Source organism: Heterocephalus glaber, unplaced genomic scaffold, assembly GCF_053883595.1.
Source record: "Heterocephalus glaber isolate CG9 unplaced genomic scaffold, H.glaber_assembly_v1.0 deba00001479, whole genome shotgun sequence".
In the NCBI taxonomy this organism is placed as follows: Eukaryota; Metazoa; Chordata; class Mammalia; order Rodentia; family Bathyergidae; genus Heterocephalus; species Heterocephalus glaber.
The window spans coordinates 8,867,000-8,893,724 of record NW_028258316.1 but is presented as its reverse complement, the minus strand read 5'-3'; the positions used below and the strand labels follow the sequence as shown (position 1 = coordinate 8,893,724).

Genomic DNA, 26,725 nt, shown 5'->3' with positions numbered 1-26,725 from the left:
ACCATCTATGTTTACCTCATCTCTGAATCACCTGAGGTATTGCCTCACACCATGCCTTGCCTGTTGCCGGTCCCTATGAAGATAAGCTTATCGCTGTCTGTGGCCAAACTGATATCCAGAAATGGGGGTTTACGTTTCCAGTAGTGATACAGGTTCATGCCTGATATCCATAGACCTACCAGCACAGGTTTTCAAATTTGTATTTAGTTTTACTGTTTTAATTGTGCTTAATTTTTACTTCATTCTTAGCAAGACTGAACATTTTCAGAAGTGTTTGCTAGCTACTTTTGCTTATTCTTAGTATGCATTGTCTGCTTATCAACTACAGTTGTCTTGTAGACTTTTATTCCTTTCCTGCTTTCCCTCATGCTTTTCATAGTTTTAAAATGTGGATTGATGTTTATTTTTGACAACTAATGGACTTGGGGTGTCCTTATATGGAGGCGCTGCAGAGCCACAGGCTCCTCCCATCTCTAGGCTAAGCGCTGGCTGTCCACTCACTGTCTGGCGGCCTGGGGACCAGTGGTTCTGTTTGGGACCCCCCATGTCTGGGGCTGCACTGGCTGTATCTGTCGATGGACATATCATATGAGCTGGGGGGAACCTCTTCATTCTGGTCACAGGGCCATTTCCCGGGAGAGCCTTATGGTCAGCCCTGTGTCGTGGGAGAGTATGTAAGGCTCTGTCTTCTTACAGTCAGCCAAAAAGATGAGACTCCTGTAATTAATTTAGAATACAGTTTATTGCCATCTATATAGCACTTAAAAATGGGAAGACTGTTTGTTTTAGTAAAGTGCTGTGTACTTTCTCTGTGTTCATTAGCATGACTGAACACATTTCTATTGACTACGTATAATATGTTTACTTAGACTAGGCCTGCTTAAGCATGTGTAATGAGTGCTTCCGTCACTTACCCCGAGATGCCACAGAGGGAGGGACGGAAGAGCCATGAGCAGCGTGGCCAAAGCAAATCAAACTCCTGTGTTTGGCTACTTGGATGAAGGTCTCCCCTTGTCCCCACTTTCCAAGGCTGATTCTAGCGGCTGATAATTTTTGAAGGTACGGGATTGCCCTGGACACTCCTCCTGCCAGGATACCATTCCCACCTCATTAGGGACAGTGTTTGGGATCTGGGTTCAGACCTGCTCTCTCCCTCAGCATCTACACCTGGGAAAGAACTCACAGCATTTCTGGTTTCAGTCTGGCTTTTTAAAAAAATTCAAAAAATAGCAACCACCAAACAGCAGCACTGATTCTATCCCCATTGAACATGCAGGCAGGGCTGCCACCCTGTCATTCGGTCCTTGGTTTAAATGTGCTATAAATGTTCATATTTTCTGCCACAGAACAAAAAGGTCTTGAAGGTCAATACCAAGCAGGGACATTAATTATGTACTCGAAGCTTCCTTGTCATTTTGATGGTAAATTCCCTGTGGCTGTTCTTTGCTGAGCACTTACTATGTTCCAGGCACTGGCCCAAGGAATCAAGTGTCCTCACATTGTGTCCACCTGAAGTCCCTGTGGAGCAGGGTGTTACCAATCTGTTTTAGGAATAACAAAACTGAGGTTCAGGAGGACTAAGTAACTCTCCCAAGGGCACAATACCAGACAAAGGCAGAGATGCAACTTGAGTACACATCCCACCAACTCATGGGTTGTTTGAGATGTGTTCAAAACCACAAGTGCACAACAAAAAACCACCTCATTGGTCACCACTGGCAGTTGCAAGGGCACAGGTCATTATGGGGATTCATTAAAACCTGACAAGTGAGGTCATTCGAGAGATGCAAATGAAAACACCGCTGAGATTCCACTTCACTCCAGAAAGAATGGCTATCATGAAATCAACCAATAACAAATGCTGGCAGGGCTGTGGGGAAAGAGGAACCCCGCTCCACTGCTGGTGGGAGTGTAGACTGGTGCAAGCACTGTGGAAATCGGTATGGAGATACCTCAAACAACTAGGACTGGAAGTCCCATTTGACCCCGCTATTCCACTGCTGGGGATCTTCCCCAAAGAATTAAAAGAATCATACCACAGTGATATATGTGCACCCATGTTCATAGCTGCACACTGTGTAATAGCTAAAACTTGGAAACAGCCCAAATGCCCATCAACTGGAGACTGGATAAAGAAAATGTGGTTTTTTAATAAAATGGAGTACTACTCAGCCATAAAAAATGAGAAATTAGAGACATTTATAGCTAAGTGGATGCACACTGAGGCGATACTCTTAAGTGAAATAAATAGGACACACATGTGTAAATACTGAATAGTTTCTCTGGTGTGAGAAACTGAAAGTGCAAATAAGGACTAAATGTATAATAGGTAATGTGAAGTGGGAAGAAAAGGGGCAAAGGGGAAGGAAGTGGGAGGGCTAGGGGAAAGGATAGAAGGAAATGGGATTAATATGAGAAAATGGAAAAATAGGAACAAAATCTTTGTAAATAGGGAGGACTGGAGGGGTTGAAGGGAGGGCTGGGCAAGGGGGAAAAATAAGAACCAAGAGAGAATATGTAAAGGTGCAAATTTCCACTGATGAATGTCATTATATTGTATACCTAAAATGTACCGATGATTAGAATGAATAATCGATAATGTAAAATAGGAAGAAAAGGTCCAAAGGGGTAGGGGTAGTGGGAGGGGCAGGGGAAAGGAAAGAAAGGAAAGGAAAAATGATGAGAAATGGAAAAAATGAAAATAAAGTCTTTGTAAATAGGGAAGGGTGGAGGGCATGAAGGGAGGGCTAGGAATGGGGAAAAAATAAGAACCAAGATGCATTATGTAAAGGTACAATTCCCAATGAGAAATGTAATTGTGTTGTATACCTACAGTGTACCACTAAAAGAATTTAATACAAAAAAAAAAACAAAAAAAAAAAAACGACTTGACAAGTGAGAGAAAAGAATCACATGCTCTGTCCGGTATAAATGTACTTCAGGGGACTAGGAAGTTGGTAGAGAAAAGTTGCTTTTATGTAGAATTCCAGCTAATCAGTGCAGAAGGATGACAGAATTAGAAAATCACCATCCTAAAACCCTTGTAGAAGTATGGACCGAAGCCCTTGTCACCTGCGGATGAGGAAAGTGCCCCAAGAGTGGTAGTTGGAGAACTCGATGATGGAGGTCCCAGGCTGACACTTCAGGAACCCGACCAGAGGAAGTGGCTCCATGATGTAACACCGTGGGGAGGTTGCAAGTCACCTGGGAGCTTGTCAGCTCAAAGAGCCAGCCTGAGTCTAATCCAGCCCTTAATTCTGTCACATGATGGCAGGCAGAAAGGAGTGACCTCATCTCTGCAGCCTTTCAGTGACCTGAAGAACAAGGGAGCAGGGAGAGGTCATTACAGAATAAAAGGGACTGTAGAGACCTGACAACCCAAGGCAGAGCATGGCGCCACCTGGGTCTTGATCCACACAAACCAACAGTGCAACGACATCTTGAGATAATGGAGAAAACTGAAATGTAGACCATCTGTTGCATATTAAGGACTTCTGTTGATTTCATTGGGAATGATGATGGCAGGGTGGTCATGTTAGAAAAAAACATCTATCACAGATTCCCACTGAGACAGTGATGGGGCACACATTGTGGTGTTGGGGATTCATTTTGAATATGCTGCAAAACTGCAGGGCTGAAGGAGCTATGGAACCAGCCCATCCACTGTCACCATGTTGAAAGTAGGGGACAGGAGCCTGTGTGGATTCATTTTGCTGTTCCCTCCTTTTTGTGGTATGCTTGAAGATTGCTGTGATAAAAAGTGAAAAAGAAAAGTCCATGTAGGGGAGCTAAGGATCCTCAGGGCATCAGTGCGCATTGTGGCTGGGGATTAGAAGCTGCCCCGGGGTTTATTGCAGAGATGTGTGGGCTCCTGGGTCCTGACTTTAACCCTAACCTTGACCCTTCTCCACCGGTGTGTCCTGGGTCAGGCTGGGCATGGGGCAGGGTGGCTGACACACCCTGTTGTCACGGCTTGTCCACTGCAGCCCCAGGGAAGGCAGGGGGTAGAGCCCAGACCTTCTGTCGGGTGACCAGGGTAACCTATCACTTCTGCCACTAGGAAGGGACATGCGGAAGACAGGGTTTTCAGAGCAGAGGGTGGCATCTCCAGAGACTCATATCTTCTCTGTTGTCCCTTCCTTCAGAGGAGGTGGCTTTTAGGAAGAAGAGGCTGTGTATTAAGTTCATCCCCCGGGATTCAACCGAAGCTGCCATCTGCGACATTCGGATCATGGGCCGGACCAAGCAGGCACCTCCTCAGTACACATTCATTGGGTGAGTTCCAGGAACACTGTTTTGCTGCCTTCCCTGGCGGTGCTCAGGTCACTCCTGGGCATGGAATCCTAGAACTCAGTGTGGAGGTGAGAGGGCAGAGCTGCTGGGCCGGCAGAAGAGTCAGTGGGAATGGGGTAGGCGTAGCGGGTGCCAGGGCAGAGAGCAGTGTGCATTGCTGGACAGGGCAAGCACTGGGGCTGTGGAACGTAGCAGTGCTTCCTGGGGCATAGTGGCTGCCAGGGTTTTATTGCAGGCACCATGGGCAGCCCCTAGAAGGTTCTGCTCTGGGAAGAAAGACAGAAACCTTGCTGTGGGTCTTCAGTCTGTCTTCCCAGTAAGAGGGAACTGCTGGGCCAGGGCCCATTCGTGTCCTGTTCCCTGGCAGCCTCAGCATGGGGCAAAGTCCTCGCCCTGCGACTGTTTCATTAATACTAGGTGCAGTGGACTCTCCAGATTTCACTCTCAGCTCCTTGATTGTAAGTGATGGGAAACTCAACCCACACTGGCTTAAACTAAAGGAAGATTCTGTAGCTGGCATAAGAGAAAAGTTCAGAGGCCACATTGGCTTCCTGTGGCTGGGAGTAAGAGCTCAAAGGATGCCCAGGCCCTAGCTTCCCTGTCCCCTCCTTGTTCTCCGTCCTTTAAGAGGATTCCCCTGACACCCGACCTCCCTGGGGAACCGTGGTGGCGCCCTCTCAGCTGGTCTGGAGCTCAGCCTCCCTCCTGGGTCTGTTGTGTACTCTGCTCTGCCCTTGCTCATTGGTGCCAAGAGCTGCCCTTGGCTCTCCAAGCCAGGCCTTTTCCTGCCATCCCAGACATGCTGTGGGCAGTGGGTGAGCCCTGCCTGTGAGGTTGGACAGTCTGGGGAGCAGTGCCACAGAGAGATTCCTGTCATCCTGATGCACTGCAGTTTCATCAGACTCTTCAGCTATGGGAGCCAAAAGCTCTGAGTCCTTAAGGTTCTTAAGGACTTAGGCTCCTTAAGTTGCCCTGCTGGGCTTGAATGTGCCATCTTCCTGCCTCAGCCTCCCAGAGTGCTGGGATTACATGTGTACTTTCTCTCCAAATTAAAAAAAATATATAAAAAGGGCTGAGGATGTGGCTCAGTGCCCTGAGTTCAATCCCCAGTACCACAAAAAGAAGTTGGAGGAGGACAACAACTGACTTGGGCTGGGCATGTGTGTAGCTCAGTAGAGCGCAGACTTCACATGCATGAGGATCTGGTTTCAGTCCCATGCACCAAGAAATAAATGGAAAAATAAAAGAAGGCCCCTATGATCATTCCCTTCCTCTACTGTAAACTCAAAAATCCTCTTTTGCAGCACAGTTTAATTATGCAGACAGCATTACAGGAGTAGGAAATAGTTAAGAGACTAACCATAGTTCAATAACTTGGAAGCAGCCACTTACATACAATAGTAGAGGCCAACAATTTAGTAATAGACTCTTTTTTAAAGTCCAATTTCAGTCACTATGTGTATTTTAATTACAAACTATGCTATTGTAAAAAGATGCAATTTTAACCAATTTAAACAATTCTAAAAGAATAGATTTTTACCAGTATTTGTCTTGATCATCAAAACTGAAATTTTCTCCTTTGTATTATTTTGGAGATTGTTAATGTATCCTTTCATGTTAGCCTGGGCTAAAAATTCCTTTCCAGAGGAAGAGAATTCCAGAGTTATTTTTAAGTAAAGAAAGAGAATTCAGTATTTGCAACTCTTAAGTCACTTATTCTTAAAAACAGGTGCCATCCCACATGTCGCTGCCCAGGGACACGGGGTTATACCCAGGGGTGGGGTGTGGGTACAAAAACCTCAATTCCAAAGGGCTCCTCCAAAGCCTGGCAGTCTGGATCATGACTCGGTGAAACTAGGGGGACTGATCAGAACCGACAGAAGTGAGCTTTACAGTAGTTCCCGGGGTGGAAGAGCTTACCGTAGAATTCATACTTCATGTTTTTTGTGAAGAGATGCTATTCCTTTGCTTCTGGTCCCAAAGACACAGTTCTGGGGTTGCAGTGAAACTAGAATCATCCGGATACAAGGCCTGTACAAGGTACACCTATAATCCCAGCGCCCTGGGAGGCTGAGGCAGGAGGATGGCAAGTTCAAGCCTAGGCTGGGCAGTTTAGGGACCTCAGGTCCCTAGCTCATAAGCACCACTGCAGTGTAGGCTGGTGTGGCTGTCATACTAATAGGAGACCTGACGCAATGTGTGTTTGCTCTTAATTGTGGTGGCTCGTGGGGCATGTGCTTGGGGTTGTGTGGTTTGATGATGTCTCCCCCAGCTCACCAGACTGTAGAGTGAAGTTCTCTATGGTGTGCTGGCTCCAAGGGGGTGCGTTCTGAAGTGGGGGTGTCTGATAGGGTGGGGATAACCCTCTTGTCGCTAAAAACCAGGCAACTGTGTCTGTCGGTTCATATCTCCAACTGTCTCACTCTGCACGAAGGCCTCCATTGGCTTGTCACGTAGCTACCACCCACAAGGCAGTAATGTGAAGCATTTCAAGGACTGAGAGCAAGGAGAATGTAGCTGGAGTAGGAAGACTGCTTGGGTGGCTGGAGGAGGTGGCCTGTCCAAGGCCTCCCTGTTTGGCACAGCTGCTCTTCATGCTGGGCTCTGGCTCCCCTAAGTTTGAGGCTTTGACTCTTTTAAATGAGTTGGTTTGTTTTGTGGCTCAGGTAAATGCTGCCAGCTCAAAAGAACCATGGAGATTTCTCTTTTCTCCTAAAGGGAACTGAACAGCATGGGGATCTGGTATCGAATGGGCAGAGTGCCAAGAAATCACGACTCATCTCAACCTACGACGCCTTCACAGTCATCAGCTGCTTCCACCCCAGCCCCCAACCTTCCCAGGTGAGGCTCCTTGGTGGTGTCTCGTGGTCACGTTCCAGAGCACACCACTTCAGATCTGCTGAAATAGTTCGCAATACAGATGACATTTGTAGACGTTTAGTCTAAACTCGTGCCTTAGAGGAGATTTTTTAAAACCCAGGTAGAAATCTGTGCATTACATGAGTGTAAAGGTCATTCCATATTCTTTTTTGTGCATATGCTGCCAGCTCCTGAAACTGCAGAATATGCGACTTAAAATGGGCTTGGTATTTGAAAGACCTCATGGATATGCATAGATCCCTGTGTGGTAACCACATGGCTGGGATTTCTGGCCTCCAGTAGGCAGAATTCCCTCTCTGCCTCAGCCAGCAACTTATTTAAGACTCAGCCATGTCAATCAGTAATTATATTCATTTTTACATGGTTTCTTTCCCAATAAGCTGCAAACTAAGAAGTGGATCAAACTGCTGGCCACTCTTTGCCTAATTTCAGTTGTAATAGAGGAAGTAATAGTCTACACTTTTTGCAAAAAGCAGATGGTAAGAAGAATCCAGTCATATAAAAAAAACCATGCCGTGGGCATAGTGGCACACACCTGTAGTCCCAGCACTGTGGGAAGCTGAAGGAAGAGGATCAGTGTGAGTTTGAGGCCAGCCAGGGCTACATAGTGAGTTCAAATCCAGGCTGCACTATGTAGCAAGACTCTGTTCCATAAAACCAAAACAACAGTAACAACAACAAAAAATCCATGCATCACTAATAGTAAGTTGTTTGGAGGACAGGAACAAACAGCAATGGTGGACTGAATTTGAGAAAGGATTACAAATACAAACAAACAGCAAAGAATGGTGAGGTGGTGTCCTTTGCAGATTTATGTCACGTAAATGAGAATGGACCACAGCGCTTCCATGTAGGTGAATGGAGTAGGACTTCACAGTCACGGGGTGGGGCGTCCCATCGCCTGTGTGAGGGACCCAGTGCCTATGGTCGATTACAGCTGTTCCTTGTTGATATCACAGACTCTGGAAGGGCCCCGAAATGGGGACCACCTGGGCCCATGTTAAACTTGTGTTGGGTAAGGCTGGAGCTGCTTTTCCCAGGTGAAGCATACAGAGTGCTCTCCCAGAAGCTGGCTGGTCGATGGGGGAGGAGGTTCACTTGTCACCGAGGCCACAGGGCTGAGCACCTTACCACTGGGAGCCAGGTGGAATTGGGGTATCAGAACAAAGTGTTTGTAAGGCTTATATATTTTATAACCTCTGTTGTACAGTTTATGGTTTACAATGGCTGCAAGGAAATTGGATCAGTTTTGTTTTACTTGCCAAATAAAACAAATGTCAAAATAGTCAATATAAAATGTATTCTAATTTGGCTGAGTTAAGCCAGCCAGTGTGCAGTAGGATCATTGAATGCACATTAATGCTGCCAGGTAAAGACCATTGTCTGTCCTGAGCTCTTCTCTCTGCTGTACCGTGATTTACAGGTGCCGTGCACACCCAGGCAAGCTCCTAATTCACCAGGGTTATCATTTCCGTTTTTCGTGAGGTTTCTCTGGGTTTCTTTCTGGTATTGTTTTCCTACCCAATATCTTTGATTTTTAAAAAATAAAGTACTGATTACTTACTTGATTTTCATTGAAGACTTACGAGAGGATGAGTGTGTTATTTTCTTTCTGGAGGCATCTTTCCGGGGTAAAGATCAAGGCCCTCCACAGGCATGGAAGGCTCCAGCCCCCAGGAGTTCCTAGCCCCAGCACCCCCCTGGTCCCCAGCATGTGATCCTGAAATACCTGAGCACTGCAGGATCTTTTCAATTATGAGAGCAACACAGGCTTATAGGAAATTAGTAGAATGTAGAAAATAATAGGAAAACAAATTCTATTTCCAGTGGGCAAGTGCTCATAAGCTTTTGTTGTATTTTCCTTCAAGTCTTTTTCCTGTGTACTTTTTACATGAGTGATACCACAGCATATTAAGAACAAGTTTGTGATTTGTGCTGTTTTCTCGTGGATTATTAAACCACAGGGTTAGAAACAGGTCTTCAAGTGTGGTCTTTGTGTGGACAGGGATCAAGTTGCGGAAGCCAAGGCCGCCCAGAGAGTGGTGACGCAGCGCCCTCTACTGACTGACCAGGAGGTGGCGGGAGGGAGTGTGGGCCTTGGAGGAGCGACAGCCATTCTCCCTGCTGACCCCCAGAGCCGGAAGGAAGGAGGGGCCCAAGAAGACAGGCTACCTTCCTGAGCCTGGGCATTCCCCTTCTCAAAAGCTAAAACATGCCTCCATTTTTTATGCCATCACTTTGGGAGAGCTGTCATCTCAGCTTTATTTCAGACAGACAGATGGACCTCGTGTCCCAGGGATGCTGCCTTCCCTTTCCAGAGGCAGGCACCGCCCCTGGGAATAAGGGCCTCCTGCCTGTGGCTGCCTTGATATTGCAAAAGATGCTTATGGTGAAACCAGACACCAGTCCCAGGGGAGACAGGTGCCCCTTGGCTGTCTCCAGTGAACTGGATGCCATGTTTGATGGAGTTTGCGTCAGAAGGCAGCACAAAGTGGCCAGTGGAGCTTCTCTTCCCGGCGTGTTGAGTCTCCAGCTTACACCAGACACACACTCGCTCTTGGCAGGTGACAAGTGAAGAAGAGCAGGCCACTTTCCCCAAGACGTGGAGCCCCATCTTCCACTGGGCAGTGGACGCCCATCCTCCGCCCATCCCTCATGCACAGTGCCCAGCAGGGGGGGCTGGCCTAGGGCCCTCATGTCCACTTCCTTACCCCTCTTCTGGGCTAGCCTGGCTTGAGTCAGCCTTGAGCATCCAAAAGGTCGGGTTTTCTGACTCTCCTTGGTGCTGCCACCGTGGACAGGGTTGTGGCTAGAGGAAGCACCTTCCTGCCTTTGGCCAGAGCAGCCCTCTGCCATTCAAACCCATACACGGGGGTCTTCCACTCCACTCTGCTGGGAAAGAAGGTTCTGCTCCTGCCAGGACAAAGGTCTAGAAAAGCTCCAGGCAACAGAGGGATCCAGTAGATTGAGCACCAGGAAACCCCAGTGTGGACAAGCAAGTGGTTCTCTGCCGATGGGGAGGAGGCCCTTGTGGGCTGCTGCCCTGGCTTGCTGAGCGTTGGAATCAGCATCTTGATAAAGTCGTCAGAGGCAGATGACACAGAGACGTTAGGGAGCGCTGATGTGCCCAGTGACAGAATCAGTACTCCACAGCTCCTCACGGCCACCACACCCACAGGAGCCAAGAGATGAGAGGACACTAAGGCCACCAAGAGTCACACAGTCCATGGTGCAGGAGCTGATCCAAGTAGGTGTGGCCCGGCAGCATGTATGTGAGATGACATGCTAGTTACCAGGCTGGGGAGTGTGGAATGCAGCCTGCTGTGCATAGCCAGGCGCCTGCCCAGTGTCTGAGCCTCTGCCACCCTGTCAGGTGGCATTACTACTGTGTGGCACCATGGAACAGCTGAGTACAGGGCTGAGCTATGACCTGACAGGTAGCCAGCTTCGGATGCCTAGTGGTCAATATGTCAAGGAGAGTAGAAGTGTTTTGGGGTGGGATGGGAGGGAGAATGCTTCTGGGAGCCACCAGAATCCACTGCTGGATCAGGAGGGCTGAAGTTATAAGGAGCTATATTTGGGCTCAGCATTTTCAAAAATTAATAAATAAAACTAACCAAAGATGGAAATTCTGTGGTATCGAAGAAGCTGCCAGGGGTTCATGAGATCCTGACTGCCTAGGTGGTCAGACAGCATTCATGTGTTTCAGGCCTTTGATGACACTGGAGTAATCATACTTCCTAAGCTTTATTTAAGAAACATACCATCTTGCTGAGTGTGGTGGTACATCCCTGTATTCCCAGGGAGGCTGAGGTAGGAAGATCAAAAGTTCAAGCTCAGCTCATGGACTTAGTAACTTACCAAGAGCCTGTCTCAAAGTAAAGGGCCAAGAATGTAGCTCAGTGCAGAAGCCCTGGGTTCAATCTCCTGTACCATAAAAATGTACCGTCTTCCCTGAGAAATTCAGGTTCAGCAGAGTCCTTCCCAGGGGTCACCTGGGGGACCTGCGGTGGGCAAGGAGGCCACAGAGGGCCTTGGCTCTGAATCGCTGAGGCTGCAGCCACTGCCTTCTGTTCTCAGTGCTGGTGGTGGTGAAGGAGGCCTGCATGATGGCAGAGAGGCTGCTGTGGCACCAGCCTGGGGTGGAGACACACAGAGGCCTTGGAGGACATGGGTCCCCCCTGGCAGTGCTCACTCCAAGTCTTAGCCTGGCATTGGCATGTGTGAGCTGACGAGTGCTGTTTTGTCCCCCTCGGTGTCCGTCTGAAGTAAGTACCTGAGCCCCGGCCTGCTGGAAGCAACAGGACGTTTTGTGTAGATGCAGCCTTCAGCGGTGGCTACCCTAGGAAATCTGGAATGTTGGTTCCAGGAGCTGCACTCCCTTTCCTTCTGCCTGGGGTGTCCAGTTGTGCATACCATGGTCCCGAAGGAGAAGCCACTGCCCGCAGCCGCTGGGCCATGGCCACATCCTGTGACCCTTCTCTGATACTGTCCTTCCCTGGGAGAAAGGGCTCGTTTCCCACCAGACCACAAAGTATATGACTCACTTCCCAGCTGCAGGACCCACAGCCTCCTGAGGTGCAGCATCCCCAGGCCCCTCCCACATGTCCCTTAGAAGGTGGCCTGGCGCTCCTCTGAGGCATCCCCGTGATCTACGGTGATTTGTCAGCTTCCAGTGAGTTGTCAGTCACAGTCCCAAAGTCTGTTTCTCAGTGACAGACATAATTGTACTTAACTTTTTGCATGGATGTTATCAATCTGTGACAGCTACTCTGGGAAATGGGGCATTTTGATTGCAGAAGATCTGTCACATGCACTTAGTCTTCCTCTCAGGGACACCTGCATTCAGTCACAACTTTTGCATGTTGATGTCAGGTTTGGAGAACATAGATCCTCGCTGACCTCAGAAATCGTTCCATCACTCCGATCCCAGGGCTGTCATCCAAAAGGTTAATGGCCCTTTCGGCAGGAGAGAGGAAATCACACCATGGTGATCTAGAATTCAGGGCACGTTGCCCGAGCTCATCCCCAGTCACACCCATTGCCAGAGCTCACAAGCGAGCCATGCTCCGTCCAGTCTCCCACCCCTGCCTTTCTTGCCGGAGTCAGGAACCAACGCCATTACCTCCTCATCAACTAGCAGAATCAGTGGCGGCGGGCATGGAGTCCTGTTGTCTACACTGACACCTCAAATCCTCAGGCTGCCTGGTCAGTTTTCAATTATAAGATGGTCTTTGTACTTCAGGTGACATCTGTCACCTGAGAGGCCCACACCACTCAGGCCAGGGAGGCCTCATCTTCCTCCTCCTGTGCCGGAGTCTGCCACCTGTTCTGAGTGGCAGACGGCTTGGTGCGGGAGCTGTTTGCCTCCCGGGGGCTTAACAGAGCAAGGCTCAGTAAGGCTATGAGGCTCTTCATTTGGGAAGGGTTCGAAGGCAACACCAGGAGCTGACTCCAGGGACTCTTTCTCCCTCACAAAAGTGAAAACACTGTGGGCTGATTTGAACTCCTTTTCCACCATGGCAAGGGACAATTTGAGGTAGCTGTGCATGATGCCTGTCCCATTAGAAGGTTTGGGCCTTGCTGTTTGGCACAGGAACCTCCAACATTGACAGCTTGGCAGAGCAGGTAGACTTCCTCTTCTGTCACAAGAAAGCGACACCTGTGTTTCGTTTAAGGATGGGATGCACATTTTCAGTTCTTTCCTTGGTGTGACACTCCTTTTATAGTGAAGACTCGGGTGCAGGGTTTTTTGCCCAAGGGACACACGTAGTAGCTCTGTGATTTGAGACATCTCCACCCCTCCAGCGGCTGGAAGAGGCCCAGCAGCCTGGCTGTTGTGGAGAGGAACCCTGGGGGCAGGATCCACACCCAGAGCCGGGCAGGGTGGGGCACCCAAAGCCCAGGCATTATTCCAATCCAGCAGCCCACACAGGACCTTTGTCCCTAACCTAAAGTCCTCAGTCATCCTGCCCCATCCCATTGGGGTTTTCAAGCCTGCTTTCCTCACTCAGGAGCCTTCCCTTGCTTCCTGTTGTCTGTCCTGCCTCCCAAGTTAGCTCGCAGGAATTAGGCACCTCCCCGTGGGTCCTGGGCCTGTCGTTATTTTAAAAGCAGCCTTGCTCAACCCACCGCCGAGCACTCCCTTTGTGCCAGCCTGTCCCCAGGAGTTCGACTGGCCCCCTGGGATGCTTCCATTGGTCTGGGCCGCCCTCCTGCTGTCAGAGCCTCGGCCAGTCCAGAAAGCCTGGCCCTCATTGTTTCCCTTCCTCTCCTCCAGCTGCCAGCATCGTACAATTTGGCATTTCCTGCTTCCCTGTCATTGCTGCGTGTTTTTATGCTCCACCTTACTGGCTGAGTGTGCTGCTTATTGGTGACAGGGATTCTCATGTTTCCTTTTCTCCTCGAAAGCCTGGGAAAAGACTGGTCACACAGCAACAACAAGGATGATAATGTTGTATCGCTACTCATCAAAACCTAGCAAGTGCTTTCAGCAGTCATCTCCCTTGATGCAGGACTCGTACAGTGAAGATGTGGCCCCAAGGTGGAAGGGACTTCTGAATTCCAGGTGCCTAGCATGTGGGAATTATTTCCAGAACATATTCATTGAGTATATAAAGTGAGCCAGTGTAGATGCCTAGGACCAGACATCACATGCTTGTCCATCTGTCCATCTAGTCAGCAGGCCAGCAGAGACATACCTCAAATTCATTCCAGCCCAGTAACTCTGGGGCAGGGACTGTTATCAGCCCTGTTTTAAACTCAGAAAACTGAGATTACAGAGTCAACTTACCTTGCCCTGGGCCACACAGCTGGCATCAGAGCTAGGTTCTGAACTGGGCAGGCCGGCTATCTTTAGTTTGTAGACTGTCACTGCTACATGTGGTCACAGGGTCTCTGGTTGCCCCAGCCATCTTCATGGGCAATTTCTCCAGGCTTCTGGCCCGCAGCTGAGGGTAAGGATGTCCTGAGCATGCCATGTGCGTGGGGACTCGGCTCCCAGAGGCTCCCATCCCTGGGCGTGGCCTAAGCAGTCTGCAGCCACGTGAAGATGCGTGAATCCTGGCTCGGGCCGGTGCACTCAGGCTATGGATGCTGACCAAGGGGTGCATGTGGCGGCCACACCGAGGGTCCTCATCCCCTGTGTGACTTCAAGGCCCTTGTTTCAGTACAGTTCCAAGCAGTGTGACGTACTCTGGAGATCTTGAGAGTGGCAGGAGAGAGACCTGCCAAGTGAGGTGGTTTGAGTGTCTTCAAAATGCTGGCAGAGGGAGCTGTGGCTGCCCCTGTAGCAGCACCAGCCTTAGTGTCAGTGTCAGGGTAATTTTGAAGGAGAAATTTCATTAGAATGCAGTTTGGTATTGTTAGATATGAATGATGAGTTTAGGCTGAGCAATACACTTTTTGATATTAATTTTTAATGGGGCTTCTTGGGAAGTCAGAGCTTCTATTTAATGAAGAATTGACTATTACTCAATACAGCTCCCACCTCTGAGCCTGCCCTGGCTCTCAGTCTCTCGCATCAGATTTTGACAAGGTATTTGCTGCTTGTAAATGTACTATCTCTGTGATTGTTGTGACTTTTTCATGAGTGTCTTATTTTTCTCGGGGGTTGTGATGATTACATGTGCTTTTTGGTGGGGGTTGTCCCAGGATACAGGGTTACAAATGTGAAATCCTTCCCTCCTGGGCCGGGAGAATGCTTGAGTGTGTGAGGGCTCTTTGTGCAGCCGGCTCCTGCTCCGGGGTTTGGAGGGAGGCCTTTTTCAGGATTATGAAAATAGTTTTCTGTGTGTCAGAACAGATTTATCAGTTCACTTTAGGGTCGGTTTTGTGAACCAGACCATTTAGTGGAGGATATTTTACCTTTTATCAGAGTGGAAGCTGACAGTCTATTTGCAGGTAGCTCTATAGAATATTTCACCTGGTCTCTCAGTGTAAATCTAGCCGCCAAATAAAGTAAAAATGAGCATTACACCAGGGCTATTTCCTGGGATTTTATTACACACCCCCCCCAACTATGCTGCTGTATTTCAAGGCAAGGTTTCAATTATTAATTTGGATATTTAATAAAATCCTTTGTTTGCAGTAACTTTCAAAAGGCCTTTTAAGTTTATTTAGGTCGGGGTTTTGCCCACGGGTAGGGTAGAATTCAATTTGAATATGCTCCTTGAACAGCAGATGTTTTGTTTCCAGTTGAATAATAATATTAATAATAACTATTATTAGAATAAATACAATTATCATCATCATCATTATTTCAGCTACAGTTTTCTGAGCAACTTGTGCTAGGCATTGTGTAAACACTTGCAATGTATGCTTATATGTGTGTCCATATATTTATATACATATATTTTTTTTAATAATCTTTATAACCATGCTGGGGTGAATAATCAGGCCCTTTCTTTAAGACCAGAAGACTGACCTTGGAGAGATCTGATTACCTGAGGACAGAGAGTTAGGATTTGGAGGGGCTGGCAGGGAGCCCATGGCCCACTGTCAGCCCTGCCTACCTGCATGCAGGGAGCCTCAGAGCTTCCTGATTCTTAGGAACTGTGTTTTCTGCAGTCAGAGGGTGTGACCTGTTAGGAGACCAAATAGGACGGTCCAGCCCATGGCGCATATCCCACCGCCTCCTCTGCAGGGCTTCATTTTGCTAACCAGATTGTTTTCCACAGCTCTGGAGATGGATTGGACGGGAGGAGAAGAATGTTGCCTCCGGGCCTTTGTTCGGGCATGCTATTTTCATGGAAGACTGTTCACCGTCTGCCCTGTTCTCTCACGCACACAGCCCATTATGAATCTGAGTTTGGCAGCGCCCCGACTCTTGAATTTTGGAAAAGCGGATATTTTAGTAGGCTGGAAGAAGATGAAAAGCTAGCAGTGCCCATATGTTCCTGGTTTTTAGAAGTAAGGTCAGTGAGGTTTAGAGACTTTTTAAATATTTCAGTTTATAAGATTAGACTAGATCGTCTGGAATGGAAGTGTGGTGCCCCTGGTCTCGGGCTCAGCTTTTTTCGTTTCTTTCATATGGGAGGTAGGTGCTTTGGCATGCAGGGTTCGACTGTAATGAAACTTAAATGTAGAGAATAAATACCATGATTTGGAGTGTTGCTACAGCTATGAGAGTTAGTTTCCTTTTTTTATTTTTTGAAAGTAATCAGTGACTTGGAAAATAGCAGATTGGTCCAAGGACTGTAACTTAAGCAACAGAAAACTCCCAAACTTGAAAGGAGTATATTTAAGTAGTCCTTGCCATTCTTGCAAGGAAGCATTTTCTTTCCCCATTTAAATCTTCCCCAGTGGAGGCTTGACATCCTGTGACATACATTCGAATGCTCTGAAATTCAACACCAGTGTACATTTTCACTTACGACATTTTCTGCTGAGTTGTGAATGGTGTGGTGGTTGTTTTCTCTTGATGCCAGCCTATTTACAGAAGCCTGGCATCTGAGCAACTCTCTAGCCTGACCCCAACTGGGGCCAAGGTCTCACCTCTAGGTAGAGCACACCCAGCATTTCACTACGGGAATGCAGCCTTGGCCACCAACATGAACTGCTGGGGCCTCCAGGGGCAGCTGGCCGTGGTTGTTACTCCCCTGCACAAGAGCCCGATGCCTGGAGCAGGGGTCCCTCGCCCTCTCCCGCCTCAAGGGAGCGGAAACCCTGTGTGCTTGCTGGCATTTCCTGTCACGTTCAGTGGAACATGTTCCCTCTTCATCCCTCTTCGATTCTAAATTTCAGAAGTAATTTGTCACTATAGAAGAGAGTGTCATTAATAACCATTATTTAGAGCTGTCGAGTCTCCCTCTCTGTATGTGAGTGTCTGAGTTAAGCATCCAAAAAATTGGCCTTATTGGTGGCACACCGTGCTTCCGTCTTGACAGATCCAGCCTGCCCTGCCCCCAGCTCTGCTCACTGGGGTCCTGGCCCCCCACGTCTGCCTTTAATCACCATGAGGGTGGCGACAGAGACTGAGCAAAGCTTGTCCTCCTGGAATTCATTAGCATTATTACCAAAGACTGTGTTATAAATTCAGATTGTTTTTTTGATGGCTTGGAAAAAATTTCTACCTATTTTATTTAAAAATAAAGAAGAAAAGAAAGACTTTTCTCATCAAACACTTGAAACTGAGTAGTACAGAGACCCAGGTTTCCGATCCCACCGAGTATGACCGCTTCGCTGTGAAGCTGCAGTCACATCTGGTTACCCCTGGACTGAGGAGGAACCCCCCAACCTTCCAAGGGTGGTTAAGAAAACGAACTGCCTGCCGTTCAATGTATGTTAATGCACGTTGTTATTCTTAACATTAAAATTCCACTAAAGTACTAATAATTACTGTTAATATCTTCCCGTGGAAACTTCCGAGTAAAGGAGCAATAGTAGAAACAGTATTTAAGGGAGAGCTGCCGGCATGATAAGAATGCAAATAAGTGTTATTAGCCTAATGATTTCGCCGTCGCCATGGCTGTGCTGCAGCAGTGTTGTGAATATGTCATCCGGCACCCGTGAGTTTGGAAAGTGTGTCAAAACACAACTTCAATTAGTTTGCTCTAATTATGGCTCTGGAGAGTTTGTAACTACATCACTCCTCATTAAAAGAGATTTTCTTATATGGATTAATGTAATATACAAAGGAAAGTTTCGAAGTTCCCCGAGCCATTTGCTCCCGTCACGAGCAAGCTCAGAGCAGGCCTGATGGATCCCAGGTCTCCTGCTGTGGGCCCAGGCAGGGGCTCTTTCCTTCTGTCCCTGACCACTTCCTGCTGAAAGTAGCCCTTGACAGTGGAGCCGTGAGGACTCTCACAAGAGGGTAACAGCCTGTCGGGAGCTTTCAGAGACAGTTGCTGATCTGAAACTATGGGCAGACCCTCTACTTCGCATCTCAGTGGACGAGAAGGGAATCGGACAGGATTCCAGACCTACCATAGCCAACCACAGTGTGCCATCAGCCTTCAGCCCTGCCCAGCCCTGAAGGAAATGTGTTGTTTGGTCCTGTGGAATCACAGAGGGCCTATGAAATGAAGCAAAAGTCTTTTTGTAATCGGCCCACCAAACATCCATGCTCATAACTCGCTGTTGGGCCTTGGCTATTTGGAAGGAAGGAACACAAGCTCACACTTCTCTTGCTCCTGGCCTTCCCCTCCCTGTGGACACCAGCTGTGTGTGCTGTGCTCCCCCCGCAAGAGTCCCCTTGGCCTGGAGTTGGGACAGCCACACCTTGTCACTTTGTCCTCTTGCCTCAGGTCTGTGCCACTTCCTGGAGCTTTGCTGTCCTTTGCCTCCCCTATTCTCCTGAGCAGCCGGCCGCAGCAACACTGTGACTTCCTGGCTGGAGGAGCTCAGTGTGCATTTTGAGTCCAAGATTTAAACTTTATAGTGCTTGTCTCAAAGGCCTGGGTTTGGATCTCCTGCCTTCTTTATGGGCACAATGAAAAATATCCAAAATGCAGCTTGGAATATGCTGTTGTCCCCACCCCACCCCCAGTGTTTACTTTGTCATTGTTTTTGGTGAGGTGTGTGTGTATGTGTGTGCACATGTGTGAGATGAGTAACTTGGTCATCTTCACACCACTCGCAGGCACTGTAACCTTGGGTAGCACTCCTCTGAGCCTCAGTTTCCCCTCCTGTAAGATGAGGCTAAGGACAGCGCCGTGGCAGGAATGTGGTGAGACTTACATGGGCTGCAGCTGGCGCACAGTGGCACCACTCATGTCAGTCTCATCTTTGACCAGGGTTCATTTTAGAACCAGGTCTGAGCTCCAGCAGTGAGCTCGGAGCTCACTCCGAGAGACCTTCCCTCGGAGGCCCAGGGCTCTTGTCACCTCGGCTGTGACTCCCATCCCCAGGTCTCTGGGGCTGGAAGTCAGAGCTGGAGCAGGTCCTGCGCAGAGCCCACAGAGCCGGGACAGGACGCCCTGTGCTCGCAGGGAGCAGCTGGTAAGGGGTTAAGGCAGTAATTGTGTGAGTCTTCCAGGCTTTCTCCTAGTTCTGCGATAATTTGATGAAGAACTTCACCCTAATTAAATATTCAAATTAGGAATAAGTGTCAATATGGCTTCCCATTGCCTGGAATGATGATTAATTGTATTCAAAACTCTAGTGGCCCACAGTAATCTAAACCGAACCGTTGTTCTTGATTATTTCTGTACCACACTTGCCATGTTTTTGTTTTAAGATTTAAACTAGTAATTGATTTGCCATATGCTGTCGAGTTCCACACACTTTACAGCTATGCGTTTAGGAACTTGGGGAGTTTGGAATCATGACTTCCCTAGTCTTGTGAGTATTTTTTGCTTGTCCAAGAGAGTAATTTGGTTGGGATTGTGTGTGTGTGTGTGTGTGTGAGAGTGTGAGTGTGTGTATGTGAGTATGAGTGTGTGTTGCTCACAAGGGAAACTCATTATACAGTCAGGTTGATAGGCAGAAGTTATATCGATCATGGCAAATGGGTTGCTTGAATGGAAAATGAGCAGGTCTGTGATTCTACTTGCTTTGTCCTCTGCATTGGCTCAGTAAAGCAGCATTGGCACAGTGGAAAAAGCATGCCTTCAAGTCCTGTGTGTCCTTAAGCAAGTTCCCTAACCTCTGAACCACTTTCCCCCCATCAGTAGAATCCTACTTGCCTTACTAGATTGTTTAGAGGTGAGGGCGAAGCATGGGGACTAGTCCAAGTACTCAGTGAGTGGTACTGTTGGGGTCCTAGATGATTGCAGGCTCAGAACCTTCAGTGCCTGCCTCCCCCAGAAAGCCACTCCCCAGCGTCTGAGCCAGGTCTCCTCTTCTGTGACTTGGAGCCCCCGCCTCTACTGCCTGCTTCTCGCTGAGTGACGCCTCTTGGCATTATCTTGACATTATCTTGACATGGGAATTGCTATTTGTTGCTCACACCTCTTCTCCCTTCACACTCCTTCCTGTCCCCAGGTGGGACCCCGCAGTATACGCTCAACAGATGTTGGCTGTTTGGTTTTATTTTTCTTTTCACGCCATTGTTTTGAAGTTGAAGTATGAAACCACATAGCCTTTGATTGCATATCTTATGATATTTAGAGCTTTTTGCAGTAGAAGAGATTTATGTATGTGCTTCATTTGGCTTGTAGATAAGTTCCTGCTGGGGGATCTGATTTTTCCTTGGCTTTGTAAACTATCTCAGTGCCAAGCATAGTGTTTAGCATACAGTAGGAGCTCAATTAAAAGTCAGTCACCACGCACTAATTGTAGCAGACTTGGTGCCTGATACCGCACTTCCTCTCTACCTGAGTGGGATCCTATTTATTGAGTGTATTTGGAATTCAGTTTCAGGCCAGGGCATGGAAATCTATAGTCTCTATCATTCTGAGGACACAGATCCATCAGGTTTTACAAAACCTCACTGGTGTTTGCTGGTGTCAGTTATATAAAAACAAAAAAGGCCCAGCTTGGTGGCTCATGCCTATAATCCTAGCCTCTTCTGGGAGGCTAAGGCAGGAGGATCACCAAGTTCAAGTCCAACCTGGGCAACTTAGCAACTTAGTGAGATCCTGTCTCAAAAAAAGAAAAATAGACCAGGGCTGTAGCTTAGTGTGAAGGCCCTGAGTTCAACCCCGGTACCACCAAGGAAATAAATAGAGTGACTCCTCGGATTGTGAGAAATGACAATACATTTTGCATGTGCTAGCTTCTTTCAGAGGTTGGCTCCTAAATCAATAAGAAAAATCACCCCAACTTAAAGTACTATCTCAGGGCCTAGCACCACTGAGATAACTGCCTTTGCATTTTAGCAGAGCCAGGTTACAGTGGCGTCTCTGGGTGCCCCAGCTAACTTGTGCTCCTGTGTAGAGAGTGCAGGGGGGTTGGAGCCAGCACCCAGGCTTTGAGGTCCTTGAGGAGGATCCACACCAGCTAGGCCCTTCCAGTGGAATATGATTCATTTTAATTACCTTCCAGGGCGAGCCACTACCTGAGCATATGGTCCTTAAGAAATAAGGTCCCTAAACTGTCAGTGCATACGGGCAGCGGCCAGGGACCTCTTTCTGACACCATTGACCAGCCCTGGAGCGCGGACGCTCTGGAAGGTGCTTATTAAAGTGCCAGCAGGTGCGGCGAGGGGCCTCGTCCCCGTGACTCCCGCACCCTGCTTGTGCCAAGTGTTTTTATAAGAGCCTTTTTCTTCATTAAGTGGCATTCATTAAGCGCATCCTTACACCTGGCACAGAAGCTGTGCGTCACAGATGACCTCCTCCCGGCGGTGTGGTGCTGGAACAGAAGGAGTTTCCTTCAGCCATTTGCCGTGCCCCCCCTCTCCGCCCACTCAGGGCTGCTGCCTCGTGTTTCTCCCACCACACCCCGCCCCCGTCCTTCCCTTCCCTTCCCTTCCCTTTCTCAGTGCCCCATCCTGGCTCACACCAGACGTGTGATGCAGAAAAAAGACCTACATCCCTTTGGCCTGAGTGCTGTGCTGGGTGCTTTTGTATGCGCCATCTCTTCTAACTCTCTCAACAACGTTTTTGTGTGTTTGTGGTACTGAGGATTGAATGTAGGGCCTTTATGCTGAGCTGTGTTCCCAGCCCTTTTTTTAGTTAGTTTTTTATGTTTTGTTTTGTTCTTTAATTTTGAGACAGCATCTCACTAAGTGGCCCAAGCTGGGCTCAAACTTGGCAATCCTCCCGCCTCAGGCTCCCTGAACTCTCCTAGTGTTACTGTCTTCTTCTTTCTGCTAAAAAGAGAAACAATTTCTCAATGAAAAACATTTACATTTAAAATATATGAGGAAGGGCCGGGGATTTAGCTCAGTGGTTTCACCACCTGCTGCGCAAGCGCAAGGACCGGAGTTCGATCCCCGGTTCCAAAAAATAAAATAAAATAAAATATATGAGGAAGCCACCACACAGGCTCTGTTGCCAACACTGTGAGCATGGCCCATCTTGGGGCCTCCCTGTCCTCGAGAGCTGAGACATCCTCCAGGTCTGCTCGCACCGTGCTGCTGTACCCACACAGTAGAGTGTTCTGTGGGGTTGTGTGTTCTGTGTCACTCTGGAATTTTCTCGTCTCGTTGGTGTGTGTTGCCCAGAGCCGAGTCTCTGAGATTTGGCCGTGGTCGTGGAGGAAGGCCGGCCAGGTCTCCCCGCGTCCTGTCCTGGCTTGGTGTTATGTGCGCACCCTGTGTTCACGGCGCTCCTCTCCCTGGTCGCTGCGGCTGTCCCCGGTTCGTCGTGATCACAAGCCCGCCCGAGGATACAGTTCCTCCCTTTTCTCCCACAGCTGAGATCACGCTCCGCGCACATCCCTGCACCCCAGGCCCGCCCTCAGCACCAGCTCCCCACAGTGGTCCCGCTAGCCCCGGAGCCTCCCTTTCATGTCTGCGTTACATTTCATTCTGAGTCACGCTTCCTGCCGTCACCTCATGTTTGGAGTAGAGCACCGTGTTTAGGAGCATGGATTTGGCCATTGCCCCCCCGCCCCAGCCTTGAAATCCAAGCTCTGGCAGATTTTGTCTAAAGCCAGGCTGTGGTGCCAGGCAACAGACGAGACCCTCCAGAGTGTCCGCCGGGCGGGCGACACCACTTCCCAGCCTTGAGGGGGGAAGGTGACACTAGTGCTGTTGTTTGCCATCTTCAATAAGGAATCTCCCACAGTTCGGGTTCTTTCCTCATATTTCTAAGAAGAAAGAATAAATGATTATCTTCCTGTTCTATTTGCTTCCCTTTAAGTCTGGATTTTGAACTACCTGGAGCTGTTCTGTTTTGTTTTGTTTTGTTTTGAGCAGGGGTCTCGCTGTGTTACCCAGGCTGGCCCTGCCCGATTTCCTGGGCTCAAGTGATCATCCTGCCTGAGCTTCCCAAGCCAAGTAGCTAGGACTGTAGGCGTGTGTCACAGCAACTGGCTTGGAACATATTTTAGTGCATTTCTTTTAAAGGAAGGGATGTAAGTAAACTTTGGTCATTGTCTTCACGCATAAAAGACAACTTGAAGGAGTAAAGTATTTTTGAATCACCGTCTTTTTCACCCTCAGACCTCAGTACCACCTTGTCCTCAGTCAGTTAGTGGGACAGAAGAAAAGTCCCAAGTCACTGAAGCGTGTGCAAGGCCTTACCCAGCTGAGGATCTTTCACTGCCATTTCTGGAATGCTGTGAACCCCATTTGCCTGGTGTTTTCTCTCTCTTTCTCTCTCTCTCTCTCTCTCATTTTTTTAATCAGGAGAGTTTTCTCAGCTTTCCTGGTGTATAATTGATGTACAATAAACTGAACATCCCTACAGTACACAGTTTAATGAGTTTCACCATGTGTATACACTTGGGAAAACATCACTGAAATCAGGATCATGAATGCATACACCCTCAAAATCCTTTGTGCCTTCTTTTTTTGAGGTACTGGGGACTGAACCCAGGGCCTTGTACACTGAGCTACATCCCCAGCTCTTTTCTTATTTTGAGACAGGGTCTCACCAGGTTGTCCAGGTTAGGTTCACACTTGCATTCCTCCTACCTCAGCCTCCTAGGGTCCTGGCATTATAAGCATATACCACCACGCCCGGCTCTGTGCCTCTTACAATACAGTACATCCCGCCGCTCTGCTTCCTAGCTGGAGGGATTAGTTCTTACTTTCTGTAAATGGAATCATGCCATATGTATGCTTTTCTTCCTTCATTGTACTCAGCATTATTCTCTGAAGATTTGCTTGTCTTGCATCTATCCTGTCCCTTACACATCTAGTGTGCTCCTTTTTGATTGCTGAGTAATATCCGTTAGACGATATATACCATTGTTTGCTCGGTCTTCTGTTGTTGGATAGCTGGCTTGTTTTCAGTTTTTGGTGATTACCAATAAAGCTGACAAATCTGTTTATGTACAAGTCTTTGTGTAGACAAATGCTATCGCTTATTTCTCTTGGGTAAAAACATCTAGAATTAATGACAGCTAGGTTTTGTGGTTATATACCATTTTGCCTTCTCACCAACAGTGCATAAGAGTTCTAGTTGCTCCACATCCTTGCCAACAATTGGTGTGATTCTTACTTAGCTTTCTCCATTCTAGAAGATGAGTGTGTGGTAGTGCCTCTTTGGGATTTTAATTTGCATTTCCCTTATGACTAATGATGTTGAAGTCTTTTCACATACAGATTTACTATTTGTATTTGCTTTAGGGAAGTGTCTGTTCAGATTTTTTGGCCATCTTTAGGTTGGATGGTCTTCTTGTTACGTTTTCAGAGTTCTGTATATTACCTGGATGTAAGTCAGATATAATTTATAAATATTTCCTACAGGTCTGTGGTTTGTCTTTTCATTTTGCTGACAGCATCTTTTGAAGAGCAAGACTTTTTGAATGTTGAGGAAGTCTGATTTGTTGACTTTTTTGTAGAGTTTGTGCTTTTTAGTGTCTTGCTTAAGGAAAAGGCAAGTGATACCTATTATTATGAAAATCGCTATGACTTTGTGGACCCTCTGAAAGTCTGAGGAGACCCCAGAGGTCCCTGAACCACACAGTGAGAATTGCTGCCCCAGAAGGAGGTTTTAGTACAACACTCAGCCCTAGGAAGATAGAATGGTTGGTGTGATTTCATGCCACAAAGTTTGTTTCATGAGAGACAGACACAGACAGACAGAGAGTGAGAGCAAAAGTGAGCGAGCATGCAGGGGATGGGAGATAAAAATGACATGTGCCCCTGACTATAAGCCAGCCTCTGCCTTCCTAGCCACCATCCCCTTGACACTGCCCTTTGACAGCTTGAGAGGACAGCAGGGCCCCACGCCTACCCAGCAGAGCCATCTTCATTATATGTGGCCACCGAGTTCACAAGATTAATGGTAACATTTTAAAAATTCACACAGACCTGGAATCAGCACTAGAAAATACAGATTTAAATTAACAAGGAAAAAGCAGAATCTCATCAAAGGAAATAAATCGTGCTGGCAACTATTGTCACATAATAAAATGTATTCTATAACTGAAGGGCTTTTATATGGAGCTGTCTGCGGCTTCGTGGCCATGTTAATTGAATAAGGTGCCTCAGACTGACTGGAGAAAAATGAAATTTCCCCCAACATCTATTTAGCTGTAGCTGTTGTCATCGACAGAGTGTGTGATGCTGGTCTGTCTGTTACAGAAAAGCCAGTCCCTCCTACGACAGACGTAGTGGCCGCCAGAAGCACCACTTGTCCCAGATGGGCTGTCTGTGCGCAGGACTTGGGGAGGAAAGCTTGGTAAAAGCCCCTTGAGGATTTCTGGAGCTGTTTCAGCTCTACTTCTCCCGTTTTCACACAGACTTTGGAGTAAGAAGCCATCACTTGAGTCAAGCACCAGACGTGGCTGGCTTCTGATGGTCCCCAGGATCTCCTGGGGAAGGCACTGGCAGTCTTCCTCTCTTGGTGACATCCTGTGTGGAGATGGCGTCTGGACTTTTGGGTGGACTTCTCTTGTTCTGCTGTTATCTGATCTCTTTAGGGCCCCCAGAAACAACTCCACGGAGACTGACATCCATCCAGCCACCCCCACTTCCTTGGCTGTCTGGTTCCATTCAGTCTGTCCATCCCTGCTCACTCTCCTGGTGGCCCTGGCCCAGGTGCTGCAGAGGAGCCTAATGCCAGCCATCCACTCTGGTGACTCTGTTCCCTCCTCTCTCTCCTCCAGCCCAGCGCCAGGACTGGGTGCACCACTGGCCTGACTGGACAGTTCAGCCAGAGCGCTGGGGTGACTGATCACAAGTCCAGTGTAAAAATCAGGATTTTATATCTTTCTCTCCAGATGCTATGGGTGTGTGCCTGGGGCATTAAGTAATCTTCTAAAATATTTTAAAAGACTACAAAATATTTCAGTACACAGTTGTACCATAATTTCTTAACCAGTCTCTTATTGTTTAATATTTCGTTTGATTTTTGGTTTTTGGATTTATAAGCAATGCCACAAGGAATATACTTACTATATATGTAAAAATATCCATGAATCAGAAATAGTTGCATTTTCCAAACCATTAACCAGCCCAGTCCTGGGGATGAGAAGGAGACAAGTGGGAAGGCTTCCTGGAAGATTCCCAAAATTATCTCTAATTACAATCAGAATCGGATTCACTCATTCATTCAGCAAGCATTAGGTAATCTTACAGGACTGTCTCCAACACTTATGAGTGCCAGCCCCGTCATGCACTGTCTTTGACACTGAGCGGGGCGGGGTCATGTTCTGCCAACACAGGAACAAATCAGACAGCCATGTAGACAACCTGTGCAGAGGGCAAGGTGGGTGTCCCGGGAGAGTAGCTGGAGATGGGGTATGTCCTCCGAAAGGGCACCAGGGAAAGTGTCTCTAAGAGACCTGGAAAGAGAAGCAAACTTCTGGAGAGCTAACAGAGAGTGTTTCAGGCAGAGGGAAGGGTAAGTACAAAGGCCCTGAGGCAGGAATGAGAGCCAAGGGGATAAAGGGACAAAAAACCTCAGCTGAGGTTGGCAGAAGTGAGGGCAGGGTATATGGACAAGATGCCTTCAGGAAGGAGGGAGAGGATGAACTGGCAGGATCTCCCAGTCCATGAGACAGTTTGATCTTGTTCAAATGCAGAAGAAAGTCCCTAGTGGGTTTTGTAATA

The 26,725-nt window shown here is 48.0% G+C and overlaps 1 protein-coding gene across 7 annotated transcripts in view; it reads left to right on the top strand.

Annotated features, from left to right (window-relative positions):
- Mvb12b (multivesicular body subunit 12B) overlaps positions 1 to 26,725 on the top strand; it is a 169,782-nt gene that overhangs the window by 68,009 nt on the left and 75,048 nt on the right. For 6 of the 7 annotated variants that reach the window (XM_087183186.1, XM_087183187.1, XM_013073796.3 and 3 more), the window contains exons 5-6: positions 4,146 to 4,275; positions 7,012 to 7,134. In XM_087183186.1, coding sequence (XP_087039312.1) covers positions 4,146 to 4,275; positions 7,012 to 7,134 — 253 coding nt within the window. Of the gene's footprint in view, positions 1 to 4,145; positions 4,276 to 7,011; positions 7,139 to 26,725 lie in introns of those variants that run through there. The other variant, XM_087183190.1, reaches the window with a different exon arrangement.